At 36.9% G+C, this 18,385-nt stretch overlaps 1 protein-coding gene across 2 annotated transcripts in view; it reads right to left on the bottom strand.

Annotated features, from left to right (window-relative positions):
• rhpn2 (rhophilin, Rho GTPase binding protein 2) overlaps positions 1-14,537 on the bottom strand; it is a 33,514-nt gene extending 18,977 nt beyond the window's left edge. For both annotated transcript variants that reach the window (XM_053493012.1, XM_053493011.1), the window contains exons 1-2: positions 14,287-14,537; positions 8,491-8,606 (exon numbers count right to left, since the gene is read on the bottom strand). In XM_053493012.1, the coding sequence (XP_053348987.1) occupies positions 8,491-8,606; positions 14,287-14,355 (185 nt within the window). In that variant the 5' untranslated portion in view covers positions 14,356-14,537. The remainder of the gene's footprint in view (positions 1-8,490; positions 8,607-14,286) is intronic.
• Positions 14,538-18,385: the final 3,848 nt, after the last annotated feature.

Below are 18,385 nucleotides of genomic sequence, written 5' to 3'. Positions count from 1 at the left end.
AAAAAAACAGCCATAGGTGGACAGTATAAAAAAAAATTGCAAAACAAAAATGGGGTGTGATTGCTACTCAAGAATAAAGATGTCATCCAGTTATTTACACCTAATCTATTGGCCCCAAGCCTGGAGCTCCTGTAATCACAGGTCAATGTTCACCTACTGTAGATAAAAGTCAATGCAAATCAACAAGTAGCTGCTACTGGATACAACCGTGTGTTTTCATCTCTTGAGCACATCTCCTTTCAGGGAAGTTGCTTTACATCAGAGGGAATTTGATTTGTCTTTCGACTAATCTCTTCTGACCAAAGGGTTAAAAACTGTAAATTCTTAAGCTTAAGAACACCTTATGCATGTGGGTTGGACAGCTTTTCCCGACTGACATGACAGACAACCTTGCACAAGTTCCTATGAGCAGCTTGGCGATTTACAAAGCTCAGCATTAGCAGAAAAGACCTTCTTTTAAGAGAAAAATGTAACCCTATGTATATAGAGTAAATCCCTTGTCAGTCATTCCTATATGGTATAGGGTCAGGTAGATTCATCGATCCATCATTTTGGTAAACCGTCCACCATAAACTTATATAATCGGCTGCATCTATGCTGCTTTTAGCCAGTTTAATAAACTAGGGTATTAAAGATGTCTTTGAAAAGGGTTAAAAAGTATTTATAAATAAAATTAAAAAAAGACAGACGACATGTAAGGAAATGTAACCGAAAGCACAGCTACTTTTCAGCTGTGACTGAGAGGATTTGCAGCATGGCCGACGAGGCAGGTGCACTACACTGCAAGTGCTACGATCCACTCGAGAGCACACAAGTGATCTGCGCCGATCATTAGTACGAGAGCTTGCCAGAATAAGCCAGCGAGTCGGGCTTTTATCTTTGCGGATGTCCCATCGTTTCGACGTAAACAAGACAATAACTGTATTCATCTCTGTCAACCCCCCCATACCTTTAAATTCGGCTTGACGTGGCCTGTTTGTTTTAGATAAGCTTCTCTTTGTTAGGAACGTATTTTAGTCCGGCTGACAAATCCGACTGCGAGGGTTAAACAGAAAGAAAGAAAGAGGCTATTTAATTAAAAGTCCACATGTACACTGTCAAATTTGTAACCAAAAAAGTTAAATAATCATCTCTTTTTAAACTTTAAATATGTTTTACTCTTAATGCAAATACATGACTAATACTAGTCCGGCAAAATCACTATACAAAATGATAAACATTCGGAATATTTATTCTGCAGTATATATGGAAATATATGCAGCACGGTGGCGTAGTGGTTAGCACTGTCGCCTTGCACCTACAGGGTCCTAGTTCGATTCCCGCCCCGGGTCTGTTGGCAAGGAGTTTGCATGTTCTCCCCGTGCTTGGAGGGTTTCCTCTGGGTTCTCCAGTTTCCTCCCAGAGTCGAAAGACATGTAGATTAGTGTGTGAGCGTGAATGTGCCCTGCGATGGATTGGCAACCCGTCCAGGGTGTACCATGCCTCGTGCAATAAGTCTACTGTAATAGGCTCCAGGCCCCCTGTAACCCTGTATGTACAGGATACGCCGGTACAGATGATGAGTAAGTGAGATATGGAATATATAGCTCCTATTTAACTGATGTAGACAGCTCTCCTCTGTACTCTTGACCATAGCGATCTACTTTCACCCATGCTGAGGTGGACAGATCGGTAAAACACGCAACATGAAGTAATACGTACAGCTAAACGCCCTAGTGCTGTTATGCTTCATAACCACGCAAGGAATGCCATTCACCCAATCAGATTACTCGGTTATTTCTAACCAAATTAAATAATGACGATACAACACAAATACCAAGGATTTTATTTCTTATTTGAAAAGATCATTATTGCCATTGAAATATTTAACATAAGAGCCAGACATGCCACAATAAAATAAAAGCTTTTGTGATTCCAGATTTGAGTCACAGTCGTTCTTTAATAAATAATGAAAAGATATATTTGTTTTCTAATGGCTGTGGCATAAGAGAAACACAATAATTAACAGAATAAAATCAGTAAACACAAAAAAAAATTATTAAAAGAATTTATAAACAAAAATCAGTTAAAAAATAATCAACTTTGCAACTCTGTTTTCCTAGAACAGCACATCCTGTCATTTATTTATTCCTCACACAGACAAATCCATCAGCATACACCGCAATAATTAAAGCTATTTTGTTCATTACGTACAATAATCTGTCAACGTTAGCTAACTAGTACAGCACACACATTGTGTACCAGATACCACATTATCATCTAATCTCAGACATGACTCGCCCTGATTTGGAGTTTTGGAAGCTCATTTCCTGTCATCGCTAGCCGAGCTCCCGTGTCCAGGGCAAGACGAATGAATTATAATGTATTGTGCCAACATGACCTCTGTACTATGACTTAAATAAAAAGCTATTTAAAAAAATTATAAATAACCATAATAACCACTAATAGAAAGTTTCTTTTCCTGCACATTAAAACCTACTGTGTTAAGACCGACACTGTGTTCTGGCTGGGGAAAGTAGGAAATAACTCCACAGAAACAGAAGATCGACAGAACCTGTTCTGCTCGCAACTGACACAAAGGCCACAGAAGGAATGCGGACATGCAGGAGACACATGACTACAAGAGCATGCATTTGGTAAGAGAGAATGGCAACTAAACAGAAAAGGACCATTGTGATCAATTATCTTGTTTCACCGTTTCTACACAAAACAGGCTTTATTCAATTGCCTTTAGTGATCATTACACCTGTGTGAACATGAGAAGTACAGAGTTTCAGATAAAAATAGATCAAACACGTCTAAGCGTCTAAGCATGACTAAAACTGGTCTAGTTAAAAAAAAAAAAAAAAAAAAAAACACACCAGAAGTGTTATCACTGAAATTGATTCCTAAGATTTTTATTTGTCGATTGTTTCTTCTTTTTAGACAGTACTGATTAATAGTGAAAGTTATTATACAGGGTTGGCCGTTTTCACTGTGTGTGTATTCACTGAGCTTCGGCTTGAATCGGTGTGACCTCTGAGGCCTGTAACCTGTTACGACTTTACCCCGTCGACAAACGGTGTCAAAGGTGAAGTGCTGAACTGAGGCTTTGCTCCAGCTCTCGTATCTCCCATGAACCATTTAGAACTTTCTCCTTTGATGCATGTATGGCTGTGTGTCAGGGTGTGTATATATAAACATGTCCCGGGTCGTAACCACACGGTTAGAATAGTGTATCCTTGACAGTGGGGCCTCTCCAGGGATGCCCTCGGTGAGCCTAAGGCCCATCCTCACAGCAATAATAGCAGTTCAGTGGGGAAAGATTTTATAATTAACATTAGGTTTAGGTTCAGTTACAGTTTTCTGCATGAACTGCTTACATCATGTTGCTCTGACATGCAAAAAAAGCTGTGATAAGCCTGACTTTGTTCATAGAACCAGACTGTTACTTAGCAATAAGGTTTACATAGTCAAGGTCGCCGATAGAAAATATATGTGAACTCAATGACTGTCTCAAAAAAAAAAAACAGTAACTTGAGTCGTTAGTTTAATAAAATGTCTTACTCTCTTAGAAAAAAAAACATAAAAGGTTGCCTGTAATTTACAATAATTGTCTTTAAATGCAATATGACAAGATCAAAGGAGATTTCAAAGACTGTTTAAATCTTCAGAAGACTGGACTTCTAAAGACACCATAATTCCTAATGTCTAATATCAGGACTGTTTGCAAAAGAAGAAATTCCTATCAAGGCACGGATTTACACGTAGGGAGCAGTGCATTCCATTTCTGTTGGAAGTTTTACAGAAAATGAGCAAATTGTTTTGGGTTTTAAATTAGAGCAACAGACAGTAGACATTCTGGTAGTCAGAGTTAGAGCTATGACCCTAAATCTCAAATAAAACACTATAAAAAATTATTTAACGCAAAATAATTAAAGCAAGCATCCCAAAAACGATCTAAACGTTCCAATCACTAACACTGAGCAAGGTTCTGGGCCGTCACACGCTGCCTACACACCTGCAAAGCACCTTGCCATGAAGCATACCCATAGAGGTCAAGAGCTTTGGTCAATTTTTACTTCAATGAACAATGAAATGGATGATATGTGATTTTATTGACTTTGAGTGCAGCAAGTTTGTTGGCGCCAGACAGGTCGAGCTGTTCTTAGAGTTTAAACAGAATGGTGCCTAAATAAATAAATAAATGAAAACCTCTCATTATCTGATGCCAATTTTGAGTAGAATTTCTTGGAACTACAGTATCATTGACAGCATAGACAAACATTTGTGAACATTTTTTGATGAAAAAAAAAAACTATTATAAGTTTCAAATAAAACATGGCCTATTAAATAACATTTACATTTTCTACATAACTGCAAAAATTCCACTAAAATTGTATTTCAACAGCACATCAGAGGCCGTCTTGTACAGTACTTCCTAAAAGACACATCATAAGACAGTCGCATCTTTTTGAACCTTCAAAAATATTTATTTATTTTTACTTTTTCTGTTGTTCTGCTCACTCTGGAAGCCAGTGCATATAAAGCCTGTGCACATTTTTTGAGGTGTTAAAACATCCCAAGTTAGTCATTTACCAAATATAGGACTTGCTATACATTTTCTATTAATAACACTACAATGTTTGTTCACAGCTATAAAATACAAACTCCATGCTGCACATCATCTCTATATTATAATAAAAAGACAGCTGGATCTTACAGACATCTATCCATCATTAGCAGGGCTACTGGCTGTACTGGATACACACTGCTGTGCTCTTAAACCTTATCTGGCTTCATTTGAATACGAGAGCGTGTAATAACACTGATAATACTGAGCATGATCCGTGTTTTAGCAGTGGATAAGTGGAAAAGATCACGGGTGAAACATTAAATCCCTGTGTGAGCTTTAGGGTTTATTGCTGGACACTGTTTTTGGTAATCTGTTGGCGCATGACGGATAACCTGACTAAGAAAATATTGTTCAAGGTCAGAAATTAAACATGGTTATACAGTATGTAGTAAACTAGATCGACAACCTACACATTTCAGCTGTGTAACAGGAAATGCAAATCTCGCTTTTTCTGCTGTAGTCTGAATAGTCTCCGATGGCTTAATTTAGTTTTAATGGGAAACGGTATATTCATGCTCGCACAGGTAGATCAGGATTTAAAATCAGTTGTCTTTTTTTCGGCTTTTTTTTTTTTTTGGGCTCTGAGAGGATCGGATCGGAAAAGAGAAGAAAATAAATCACATTCTTTAACAGAAAGACCAACCCAGTGAAAGTGTGTGATATGGCTGTGGAACAGCAAAAACATATCAGTTGCTATAGCAACTGATAAGTCCAAGGACTGAGTGTGTGCTTCTCTCTCTCTCCCTCTCCCTCGCTCGCTCGCTCTTCGTTCACACACACACAGACACAACAGGAAACTAAGTTTATGGCAGTCAGCTGGGTATGTGTGGTTTCCAGGCCACTAATGAAACTCTCCAGCCTCGGGCACTGTGATCGCTCACTGACCTGCATGCAGTCTTGCCTCTTCAGCACTAAGGTTGGGCAAAAAAAAACCTGATTCTAGATCAGCACAAAGAAGCAAAGGTTCAAAGCTGCCGGATTCAGACCAGAAGTGGAAATTTAATAAATCAGCAAAGGGGAAAAAAAAAAAAAAAAAAAAAAAAAAAAATAGAACTCCTGGCAATACTGAACTGGGACAGAAATGAATCGACTGACTTTCTCTCATCTTTTATTTTACATCATTCATCTCATTCTATGAGCTTTTATGATCTGTTTATATAATGGCTCTCTCATTATTTATGTTCTGCTGTTGACTGGGATAATCGAAATGCATAACATATGACACAATCCCTCCTAGATGCATCACTTTCACTCAACTCTGCTGTAGAAAGCCAAAAAAGAACTAAAAACTAGAAGAAAAATCTTTAGTTCGATATTCTCAGACGGTCAACACCGTAGAACCTTTCACAGAGCCATTGGTTATTTAACAAAAATGAAGCCAAAAGTAATATATTCATATTATTGCAAGCAATACTAAGTACCCCCATGATTAATCATTGAAGTAATTGTTTGCTGTACAACTTATCCAGTCTCTTGCATTTATTTTTTAATTTTGGCCCATTCTTCTTCACAACATTGCTTCAGTTTATTCGCTTATGCACAGCTCTCTTAAGGTCCCAGCACAGCATTTCAATTGGGCTGAGGTCCGAAGTTTGACTAGACCATTCTGATTCTTATTTCATTCTGATGTAGCTTTACTGGTGTGCTTCGAATCATTGTCCTGTTGCATAATCTTGGTATACAGAGGAGTTCATGATTGACTCAATAACTGCCGAGTGTCCAGGTCCTGTGGCTCTAAAAACAAACCCCTGCAAAATCATCACCCCTCCACCGCCATGCTTGACCGTAGGTATAAAGAGTTTGTGCTAAAATGCAGTTTGGTTTTCACCAAACATGGCGCTGGGCATTAATGCCAAACAACTCCAAATGGTCTCATCTGTTTATAGAACATTGTTTCAGATGCCTTAAGATGCAGCTTTAAGAACCTCAGTTGGAAGCACACCAACAGAATAGACAGAAATGGTTTTCTCCAAACACACCGTACTTGTTCAGTCTTCTTCTAATTGTGCCATGTACTTAAACATGCTCTGTAAGGCCTATAGGGTCTCTTGGGGTCTTTCTATTTCTCTGAGCATTACACCGCCTGACATTGGGGGGGAATGTGCTTCCACTCCTCACCCGATTGCAACTGTCTTGAGTGTTTTTTTTTTTACTTTTGAATAATCTTTTACACTGTAGAATGTTGACCCCCAAAATGTTCAGAAATGGGTTTATGATTTGCAGCAAAAATACTGACCACATTTTTTTTTTCCTTTTGAGATTTATTTTTGTTAAATAAACAATGGCACAGTAAAACAAGTTATATGTTGTATTCGCCTAATACTAAGACCGGCTACGATAAGATGATTTTGAATTATAATTCTACCAAAATAAATAAATAAAAAGGGCGTGTACATCCCTGTACTGTACATACACACTGGAGTCATCTGAATGTCTAAAAATGACTTTTTGCATAATAGGGAACTTTTAAAGAAACACCCAAATATACCCTTTAAACCACTGAACACAAAAGTAAAACTAAACTAAATGCATCCACTCATTTGGATAAAATAAATACTAGAATATACACACACAGTCACCCACATTCGACTTTGTTTAACTCCAAGAGGCCAAAGAACACAAACCAAGAAAGAGTTAACACAGTCTTAGGTTTGTACTTTTCCAAGGTACTGGTGATTAAATAAGCAGACCACACACACACACACACACACACACACACTCTCAAGGTACGTCATTACAATTCCTGCTTTAAATATGAGGTCAGATTACATGCTAGGCTTCTCGATGGAGACATGAGATTACCTGCAGCTTTCTGCTTTCGCTCTTTTGCACGTAATACAAACATTGTGAAACGCATGCACAGGATGAATGTGAGACAAGGGCGACATTAGGACAGGATTAAGAGATGGTTGACACAAAAAAACAAAACATATTGCCATGTTAATACAAAACTTTTACATCTCGGTCTTGCTCAAAAAAACTTGTCTTTTAATGACTCGTATCATTTTCAGGCTCGAAACTTTCCAGAGGGCAGGTACTATCAAACATCAGAGAAGGAAATGTCAACAAATGGGTGTTGGCCACGCTTCAATTCAAAGAATGAGTTTTATGAGTTGAGGCACAAAGGCTTGTAAATGTATGCTCGTGTATGTTTGTGAATACGGTACTTGGATACATGCGAGTAACTGCTGTAGAGCAAGAATGTCTTCAAAATACAGCTTTTACATTAAAATAAAACTAAATTAATTAAACAATTATTAATTAAATAACATGAATAATTGGTGTGATGACCCGTTGTATAAAATATATTCTCAGGGAATAAGAAAATTAGCTGATTAGTTTTTTCTTGCAGAACCTATCATAGTCTTTCTGAAAACTTTGTTGCACCTACTTTTTTCATGCATGCAAACCCCAAAAGTTGTCATTTTTTGTCTGAAAAGAGGGCTTTTACATAATATATTCTGCTTTCTTTTCTGACCTACAGTATTCTCCTGTAAGATTAAAATTTAATACTGATGTCTGGAAAGTAGAATTGTTTTTTTATACACATACATTATATATATATATATATATATATATATATATATATATATATATATATATATACACACACACACACACACACACATACATATATATACACACACACACACACACACATTATATATATATATATACACACACACGGATATAATAATAAAGTCACAAAATAAACATGTAAACATGAAAGTTTGTAAAAAAAAAAAAAAAAAAAAAAAACCCACACCGTGCCTAAAACTTTTGCTTATGTATGTACGTGTGGATTACCAGGTGTACATATAAGAATGTGAGAGCCGCTGCCTTTGTGCACGTGTTTGTTCGCATGTGTTACATACTTGAGCAGATTCTCAGCCCCCGCTCTCAGTCTCATCTCTTTGATGATCTGCTGATTGAGGCTCGCTCTCTCGGTCTGAAGTTTGCTGCGGCCGGTCTGAGCCAGAGGGTTACAGCCCTGACAGACAGAGAGAAAGAGAGATTTAAAAAAGCTGCTTTAAAAACAGGTGCACCTTGTGTAATTAACACAATTATACAGTAGATACATCATCTATCACTTTAGTCGGTTAAAAACATTCACAAAATATACACCTGTTTCTATTCAGATCAGATTTGGGGTATATGTTGTTTTCTCTAATCCCAAGAGTGCACCAGGGGGATCTAATGCAAAATCTTTGCTAGATCATGGCATAAAACATTTTAGAGTGTTGTACTAAAAATATATATGAAATTTGTTCTTAATCTCAATGGGTTGAAATATCAAACTAGTGGAAAAAAAGTACCAAGTTCCATAATCCTCTTCTAAATGCTGTAGAAACAATAACACAGACGAGCTCCTATAAACAGCACCGATATCTCTGCGTCATAGTTGTACGGAGATAACTGAGCATTAACTCTTATCACTAGCAGTTCTTACTCAAGGCTTTGGCATTTTAATACTTTACTGTCTAAATGCCATCCACATCCTGTGTACATAATTCATACCCTGCGACACACCCTGCGACGCGCTGACACACAGAGGGAGAGAGAGAGGGAATGTGACAGACTGGAACATTCCCAGCGAAATGACATCACATACTTCAGCCACGCCTTAATAAAGCTGGATCAATGCAGAGGAGTGTTAATCACTCCTTCTCCGGGTGAGGTCTTTGTAGGAAAGCCCTCCTGACACGTACGCGCAGAAACATTTAGCACGATACCCACCGCCCAAAGATCAGCTGGCACAACGATGGATTATTCATATCTATGCATCTAGTACAAACAAAAAATAAATAAATAAATAAAATTTTATTGTCTTAAATTTATTTATCATGAAACCTGCCGAAACTCTCTGGAGTGCGAACAGTTAACGATGTGTACTTTTGTGGGTTAGGAGCATTGACAGTACACACCCGAAGAAAGCTACAAAAACAGTCAGGCGACTACAGGATAGGTGACAGGTCATGACAGCCAAGTGCTACACTTATCGCGTTTTGTTTGCTTTCCAGCCGAAGCATGAGATATGAAGCATTTCATACCCTTCAACACATGAAATGTCCTGACCCTCCGGAGACATTTCCCCATCATGCTTTACACAGTTAACCAGAAAACATGTTTCTAGCTCAAACAGACAGACACCTCCTGTATTAACCTCCATGTTTAAAATTTTCTAAAAGGTGCTTTGACATGTAAAGCTGTTTTATTGTGTCAATCAAATCTTGGGGCAGTTCCCCTTTTGTGTGCTTCCTTTAAACAGGTGAGAACACCGCAAACATGTCCAGGGAATCTGAGCAAAGTGGTGTACGTCTGATTTCAAATATAGCCTGGTTTCGTTTAACTGAGAAAGAGATTCGACATTTTGAATCGAAAAACAACCTTAATAGATATTTTTAATTTGTAGAAGCTGCTACAGTGTACTGATCTTTGAGGTGCAAACCGAGCTGAATGATAGTGAGCTGTAGATATGATGAAACTCAATATGATATGGATATGTGTACAATTAATAATAATAATAATAATAATAATAATAATAATATCATCATCACTATTAATATTAATAATTTATTTGGCGCTGATTGTACACTCCAAATTCTATACGTAAAAAGGTTTATGTACCTTTATGACATCTTATTATACCCAATTGACCGAAGAAGTTCCACAAGTACATTTTCAGCAATACATGACCCTTCAACTGATTTTTTTTTTACATTTAGTTTCTGAAATAATGTGCAATATAAAATCAAACTAAATAACAACTGAATTGAAATTTTTTTAAAGCATGCTTAAGGGGGGTGTTCTTCAAAGCAAATGTACAGAGCCAGTTATTGTACATGAGTGGTTTGATGTTTCCATCATTAAATATATCCTTTACAGTGTACTTGTTTACTAGGTTACTAACTAGAACTAACATCAGTCAAACACTGGTGGGAAGGAGATGTTAACCCAAATACCTAAGAAACAAATAGGTATTTAGTTATCACTTAAAGATTGCAGTGACACGGCTGTACAGACATCTAGAGGAAGTTCATTCCACCACCTAGGAGTCAGAAAATGAAAACAATGTATATGCATGCCTTTCTCAATTATTGAGAGATGTATAATGATGATGCCGAAATAAAACTATCAAAAACAAACCATCAAAGCAGGCAAAGTCCTATTTTATCAGTTCATTATTTAGTTGAAGCGCAAAACTTTTGTACACACAGGCCCACAAAAAAAAAATTAATTTTAAAATTTTAAAAAATATAACAATGTGTTTTACACTAAACAAACCTCTCATTACACATTAAAAAATATATATATTTTCCTTATGGAAAGGATAGTCACTGTAGCCAAAGGTGACCCAGGAGATTCTAACCCGGAATGTTTTAGCAAACGTGTCATAAATTCACCATCTTTTCACAGACGTCTCTAACTGTAATGAGTTTGTGGATCACTATGGAAAATGTGCCTCAAGCAATTATCAGCATCAAGAGACCAATAACAAAAGCCAAACAATAGGTACTCTCAATACACAGGAACTATTACATGATACGGTTCATTTTAAGGGTAATTTCAGCTTCTGATGCATGCAATGCTTAAAAAAAAAAAGAAGAAGAAGAAGACACAGCCTGCACATCTATTGCTTTCGCTCTCTAGCTCACGTGCTGATCGTTTACTGCTCGGGCTGGAACATTGAGACGGAGCAGGGTTATTTTACAATTATACAACTCTTCCCAGCCTTGACAGAAGCCGAAACATCTGCGCTACATTAGTGTGTATGTGGTTTGGCTGCACGCTGGTTTTGGCTAGTTGCGACGTCAACAGAGGAAAGACAAGTAGAACGTGCCGAATTTGCGATTCCTACTCTTCGCCCACAGAGGCAGCTGGAGCAACGATTCAAACCCAATTCCCCTATCTGCCACATTTCCTATTAGCTAATTTCTTCCATACTTCTTGACTTATCGTTTATCATCTTAAAACTTTCACACTCAATACAAATGATAATCTATTCACCAATGAGTATTTGGTCACAGCAAAATAGCTACTAAACTGAAGCACCTTACATACTATCCTGAAACCATCGTCACCCTCTTATGTATACTAGACCAAAACCAACCATCAAATTTCCATTTCTTTGTTTCAACACCTTTCACTCACTCTTCAACAACCACAGATTGAAAGCAATGGACTGATCAAAAACAGACCTTAGCTACTAACTTGCATGTCTTGCACCAACAAACCACATACTCCTATTCTCTACTGAGCAAAACTAACCATCATTATGTACGTTTCTGAAACTTATTAGCATCATGCGCAATACCACAACGTTAATCATCCCAAAATCAAGACTTTTTTTCTGGCTAAAATCTTGAGTTCATGCAGGACGTGTATGAATTACTCTGATCACCATTCAGTCTTTGTCTACCGGCCCAAAACATCCTGCCACTCAATGCCACTTATTTGATTAAAAACAATCTCCACGATTATCTAACCACTCAGGAGTTGGGACAAAGTTATCAAAATGCAAGTTTACATCATCTTCATGCGTAAAATGAAGGATTGTGATTTACAAGTCTAAAACCATACCCCACTTATCATTATCCACCGGCTACAAACATTTACTTCATGTTATCATGTTTCAAATTATCTATAAATATTACAAGGACCATTTCTCTCAGATTGAAAATTTGCTTGGCCAAAACATTTAGCTCAAGTTAAACGGTTTCTGTTTTTTTTTTTTTTTTTTCACTCTTCCGTTCATCCTCTGTAACCCGGTCCATGGTTGCAATGGATTCAAAGCCGGTCACTTAAACACTGGCCATGGGACAGGAATACACCCGCATGTCATGAGTCAGTTTTTTGCATGAGTCACTATGTGTCACTTTTTAAATCAAACATATTCATCTTAATACTGTCAATCTCAAAAAGTTAACGCACCTTCTTATGTTCCAAAATATCATTTAACCACCTGTGACTAGCATTACCTGCTAAATTTGCACTAAAAAAAAAGTGTTCCTAGAAGGGTCTTTCAACAGCTGGGGTTATTCATATTGTTTTGCCAGATCAAACTGTAGTGTATTCTAATGTAACCAATCACATCATCTCTTGTGTCAGGCAGTTATCAACTTAAGTTTGACAACATGGATATATGACAATTTTAAAATGGAAACGGCAAGCTTCCTCCTGTTGATGAATTTTTTACCAGCATATAATGAGTTGCCTTAAATTAATTGCATAATTAAAAATTTTTAACAAAATAGGCCTGTAGACGATTGGCTTTTTCGGTTTCTTGACATTCTAGGCTTCTGAAGGGAAGTGTCCAAAAGGAAAGATCATGTAGTGCAGAAGTACATAAAAACTTTCTCAAATGCTTGATGGAAATTTGGTGTTTAAGCTGTCAAAGTCTTACCCCACTTATCATTGTCAGCTCTAAGTGCATAATTTACAAAGAGAGAAAAAAAAAAGGAGATAACTAAAAGGAAAACAAAAATAACTCAATATGACTGATACACTCAAGTGCATTTAGTTTGAGAACTAAATTAGTTGATTATATTCCATTTGCACAGTCTGTTGCTGATCATGATCATGGTCAGTTTATATGAGACACTGATGTTACACCCTTCAATCTCATTGTCCAAACAGCCTCTGGCTACGATACTCTTTACTGCCTTCAGGAAGAAGAAGACAAAACAGAAGGGCAGATACAGTTCACGAGCAAAGCAGTGCTTCCACAGAGACAAAAGACTCTTTTCAGCACTTGGATACACATGCGGGGAGACAAAAAAGAAAACACCACACGGATGAATGAGCAAATATGTGACCACACAGGTTCCACCGCTCTGCTCGGACCAGCTAAACTAACACACAATACGTCATGTTTTTACATAATTACAGTTTGCAATTAATACATAAACATACTAAAACCATGAGTGTAATTATTTAAGGTAGGACCAGGATTGAATTCCAAACCAAGTTTTTGTATCTCAAAATTTATCTTTCGTGGGAAGAACGCAGGAATGGAAAGACTTTAAAGAAATAAATGTTTCAAAGGAATTCATAAGCCATAACTCTATTTCCAGGAAGTTATTTTGTTCACCTCTTCTTCATTCTCAGCTACATTATTCGCACTAAACAGGTCACAGCTTTTCCCTAATAACAAGTCTTGTTATTCAATTTATGCATTTTATTTTTACCTGTTTTTAGACAGGTAAAAACCTGACAAAGTAAAAGAAAAAAGGATTAAAACATCCATCCTTCAATTTTTGCTCCGAGATTTGTGTGTTTCTTAAACACAGCCCATCATACGGTACAGTTCAATTTCAGTTAATGAAAAGATGTTAAGATCAAATAAAACTGAATGTTTGATTGGCATTTTTAAATGGCAGAAGCGTGTTTGAATAGGATTCTTTTTTGTTGTTCTTTTGACATCAAAGCGTTTGATTGAGCGCTACAAAGAATGATACAGTTTTATTGATAAACATCGTGGTTTAAACAAAACAAACAAAAAAAGGTATCACGTTCGATTTCTTTTAGATAAGAAGACACCTAGAGAATGCAAAAAAAGTAATAAGGAAATCATGGTGTAACTGTGCAGACAGCTAGACTAGGTGGGTGACCAGGCTGTATCATTAACACGGGTTATTTATGAGACGCCGAAACTCTTTTCTCTCTCTCACCTTTCGGAAGTAGTCATTCTCTCCCACTCCGTTGCTCTTGCATCCGTTCGGTAATATCGCGTCCGTCATTTCCGAAATTTCAACCTCAGCACCTGGCTTCGATTAAAATTCAGAAAATGGGAAGCTTTCTGTAGTTTGTTTGTTTTTCACCAGGGAATCAACAGATGCGCGTTTAAACAGGCGGCGGTCGAATCACGACTCGTGTCCTTCTTCCTCTTTCCGCGCTCGCTCTCAGGTCGTTATGGACCCGTGTGTTTGCGTTGTGTGTGATTATGAGTCAATGTGTGCGTGTGTGGGAGTGGTAGGTGGGAACGCCCCGCCCCCTCGGTGTGACGTGTGCGCACGCTTGCGCTCACCTGCGCCTCTGTCTGGCATAAAGCACGCGCCCGGTCTCCATGTGGCACTCTGGGACAAACAGGGTTACAAAGTACAGTATAGCTCTGTGACATCATGCTGTTATTGATGAATAAACACACACACACACATATATATATATATAATTTTTCTTTCATCTTCTATACTGCTTGACTTGACCTTTACAGGGTTGCCTGGAGCCTTTCCTAATAGACTTTAAGCAGAAGGTGGGCACACACACATACAAAACACACACAAACAAAACACCTAATTTTGGGAACACCAATTACCCTCCTCTGCATGTTTTTAGGCTGTAGGAGGAAACCAGAGTACACAAAGGTAACCTACATGTTCCTCCGCTCTGCCCCGGACCAGCTAAACTAACACAGAGCATGTCATGCTTTTAAATAAGTACAGTTTGCAATTAATACATAAACATGCTTATACCATAAGTGCTATTTCAGGCTAATTATTTAAGGCAGGACCAAGGATTCATAATGATTAAATTCCATACTGAGTCTCGTATCACATACTGTACAAAGAGACAGTCTGTCTCACATGAAACACGCACCCTTTTCCATGTGGCACTCTGGGCAAACTCCTACTGAAGTACAGTACTCTGACACCATGCTGTTATTGATGAATAAACACACAAAAATATATGAAAACAGGCAATTTTGGGAACACCAATTAACCTTATCTGCATGTCCTTGGACTGTGGAAGGAAACTGTAATCCAAAGGAAAGGCACCAAGCAGGGAGAACATGCAAAGTCCATGCACACAGACTGTGGGGATCAAACCCTCAACCCTGGTGGTGCAAGGCAAAAGTGCTAACCACTACGCCACCATGGTGTATTTAATCCATCCATTCATCTAGGAACCTGTGTATTCCAACTAGGTACTGTGGAGACCAATGGTTATTAACATTGTATTTATTCCCTTTTTACGACATGGTATGACCACTGGTCAACATGCATTCACACACTTACAGATAATTTGGGGAATGCCAGTTAAGCTAAACCGCATATCTTTGGAATGTGGGAGGTAACTGGAGTACCCAAAGGAAACCCACAATGCAGGGGTAGAACGTGCAAACTCTATGCACACAGACCAGGTGAGAATCAAACCATCGATCCTGGAGGTGCGAAGTCACTACTACACCACAGTGGCAATGTATTTAATACTGTATCAAAATGAATTAAAAATAAGACTACAAATGACATGTACACACCATCAGTGTTTGCTGTGCTTGACCTTAGTGATTTTTTTTTTGACACCACAGATCATAACATTCTTCTAGATAGATTAGAAAATGACTCCTTTGTGCATACTTGTTCCAGAAGGGTCTGTTCGAGGCTCACAGTTGATTCACTTCCGACAAGACAGAAGTACTTGTACTAGAACCAAAGGCAACTACAGCTACAAGCTTTTTGATTACATAGTAACTCTGGATGGTCTTTCCGGTTCATTCTGTGCAGCAGTAAAAGACCTTGGTATGAGCACAGACTACAGTCTCTCTTTTGAAGCTCATGCAGATAATATTACCAGGATAACCTTTTTTTTTCACCCCAGAAATATTGCTATGATAAGGAATATGTCACTACATGATGTAGAAAACATCATTCATGCTGTTCTTACCTCTGTTTTGGATTACCAGAAAATATAGGCACATCACTCTTATCCTAGCAAAACTATGTTGGCTCCCAGTAAAAAAAAAATGCTACTCCAACTTTTGATCTTTTATGATTTGCCATGTCTGTGTTAATTCAAAGTGTATGTTTGTCGTTAATACCTCATAAAAGAAGGCTACAGCAGGGGGCAGAGCTTCCTCTTACAAAGCCTCAAAGTTATGGAACAGACTTTCAATTAGGGTCTGGGACTCTCAGGGTTTAAATCAATTCAAATTCAATTTATTTCATTTGTCACATACACAGCCATACATTGTATGATATGCAGTGAAATATTTGTATGACCGCCTGTAAACTAAACATTAAAAAAGAGAAGAAAATACAATTTTCAACAGAAAATTATACAAGGAGAAAATATTCATAAAAAGGAGACAATTTATACAAATATAGAAAACATTAGCTGTAAATTGTATATTAAGTATTGTCATACAATATTTCATACAGTCATATTTCAATTGTCATACAGTCAAGTTTGAAACCCTATTTGTTAAGTCAACACTTAATAATAATAATAATAATAATAATAATAATAATAATTATTATTATTATTATTATTATATAATAATAATAGTTATTATTATTATTATTATTATTATTTATTAAAGGCATAGAATGTGAGGACTCTTTGGTACAGAGTATTTAGTAAATTGCAACCTTTGGATGCTGTTACCACCTCCACTCTCACACATTCACTCAGGTCTGTTGGTTGTGAATCATGTGTGTGTTATCTTCTAGGTCTCCTTTTTAGACACAACTTGTCTTATCAGAGTCCCTGCACATGATGTACATTTTTACAAACCATTACAGTACTAGAGCATATGCAACTAGGTTACTTATGTTGAGTTACACATGTGACTCCTGAGATATGAGTAATCCTGACTCCTTCTGCTTTCCAGACCTTCCTGATCCATTCTGATGGCTCTGCTACTGTTTGGCTCTCATTCACCCAAAACTGAGTCTCTGCTGCTGCTGTTGCTCCTCCGTGGATAGTTTAAATATCACCTTGATATGACTGTCAATGAACACTTTAAATATAACTGTAAATTTTCTTTTTGGAAAGCCATAAGACAGCAAATGAAAGAATAAAGAACTTATTTATAATCACACTCTCAGAGGTCACTCAGATAAAGATGGATCCCCTTTTGAGTCTAGTTCCTCATCTTGTTTCACATTTGTCTCTGGTTTGCTCATTGAGAATGATGTACAATGTCCATAACTATAAGTACTATACAAATATATATAGTTTTAAATCCACTTGATATAAATTGAATAGGAGAGAACAGCTAATTTCTCACTTTTATAATAAGTCTTCAATTCAGTCTATGACACAATATTCTTAATCTTAAGTATTTTTTAGTTTAAGTGACATTTTAATAATTAAACTATGCAAATTATGCACTGACCATACATTGATAGTGTTGAGTGTTGAGTCCATAAAGCAGTATGCGATTCATAATATATTAATAATTAATACTTGTGTTCTGAATATGTTAATAAAAAAAGACATCTTTAAGGTCAATTTTGAAAAAGTTTACAAATTAGAAAAGTTCGAACTTATTTTCTCATTGACATATTTTAATACATAATTTAGTCTTTAATGAATTGTAACAATTGATTAATGTTGAATAAATATACACAATGCCCACTTAAATTCTCATTTGTTTATGTTTAGATTTAGCCTGGTATACTGTCTGCATACATACAGTATGAATGTCAATACATACTGTACATGTCATGAATACAATAGTCTCTTCATCTCCATGACTTTATGACCACACATTGCACATTCCGCATTCTTAATACAGTTTATCAATACATTACTTACTGTTTACATTTTTATATACTTTACACATTTCTATTTTATTGTAACAAAATTATAGATTTTATATGTAGATATTATATTTTATTTTTTATTCTTTCCTATTAGCATTCTGCCTCCTTACTTTCCTAAAAAATTACATTTAAAAACCAATATATAATTCAAGTACATGATGTTTGAGCATTACCTCATTACTAATTACATTCCATACTGATCACTGTACTTTGCAAATAAAAC

This window comes from Clarias gariepinus, chromosome 3 (assembly GCF_024256425.1).
Source record: "Clarias gariepinus isolate MV-2021 ecotype Netherlands chromosome 3, CGAR_prim_01v2, whole genome shotgun sequence".
Lineage (NCBI taxonomy): Eukaryota > Metazoa > Chordata > Actinopteri > Siluriformes > Clariidae > Clarias > Clarias gariepinus.
Note: the sequence above shows the minus strand (reverse complement) of the source record. Positions and strands in the feature narration are given on the sequence as shown.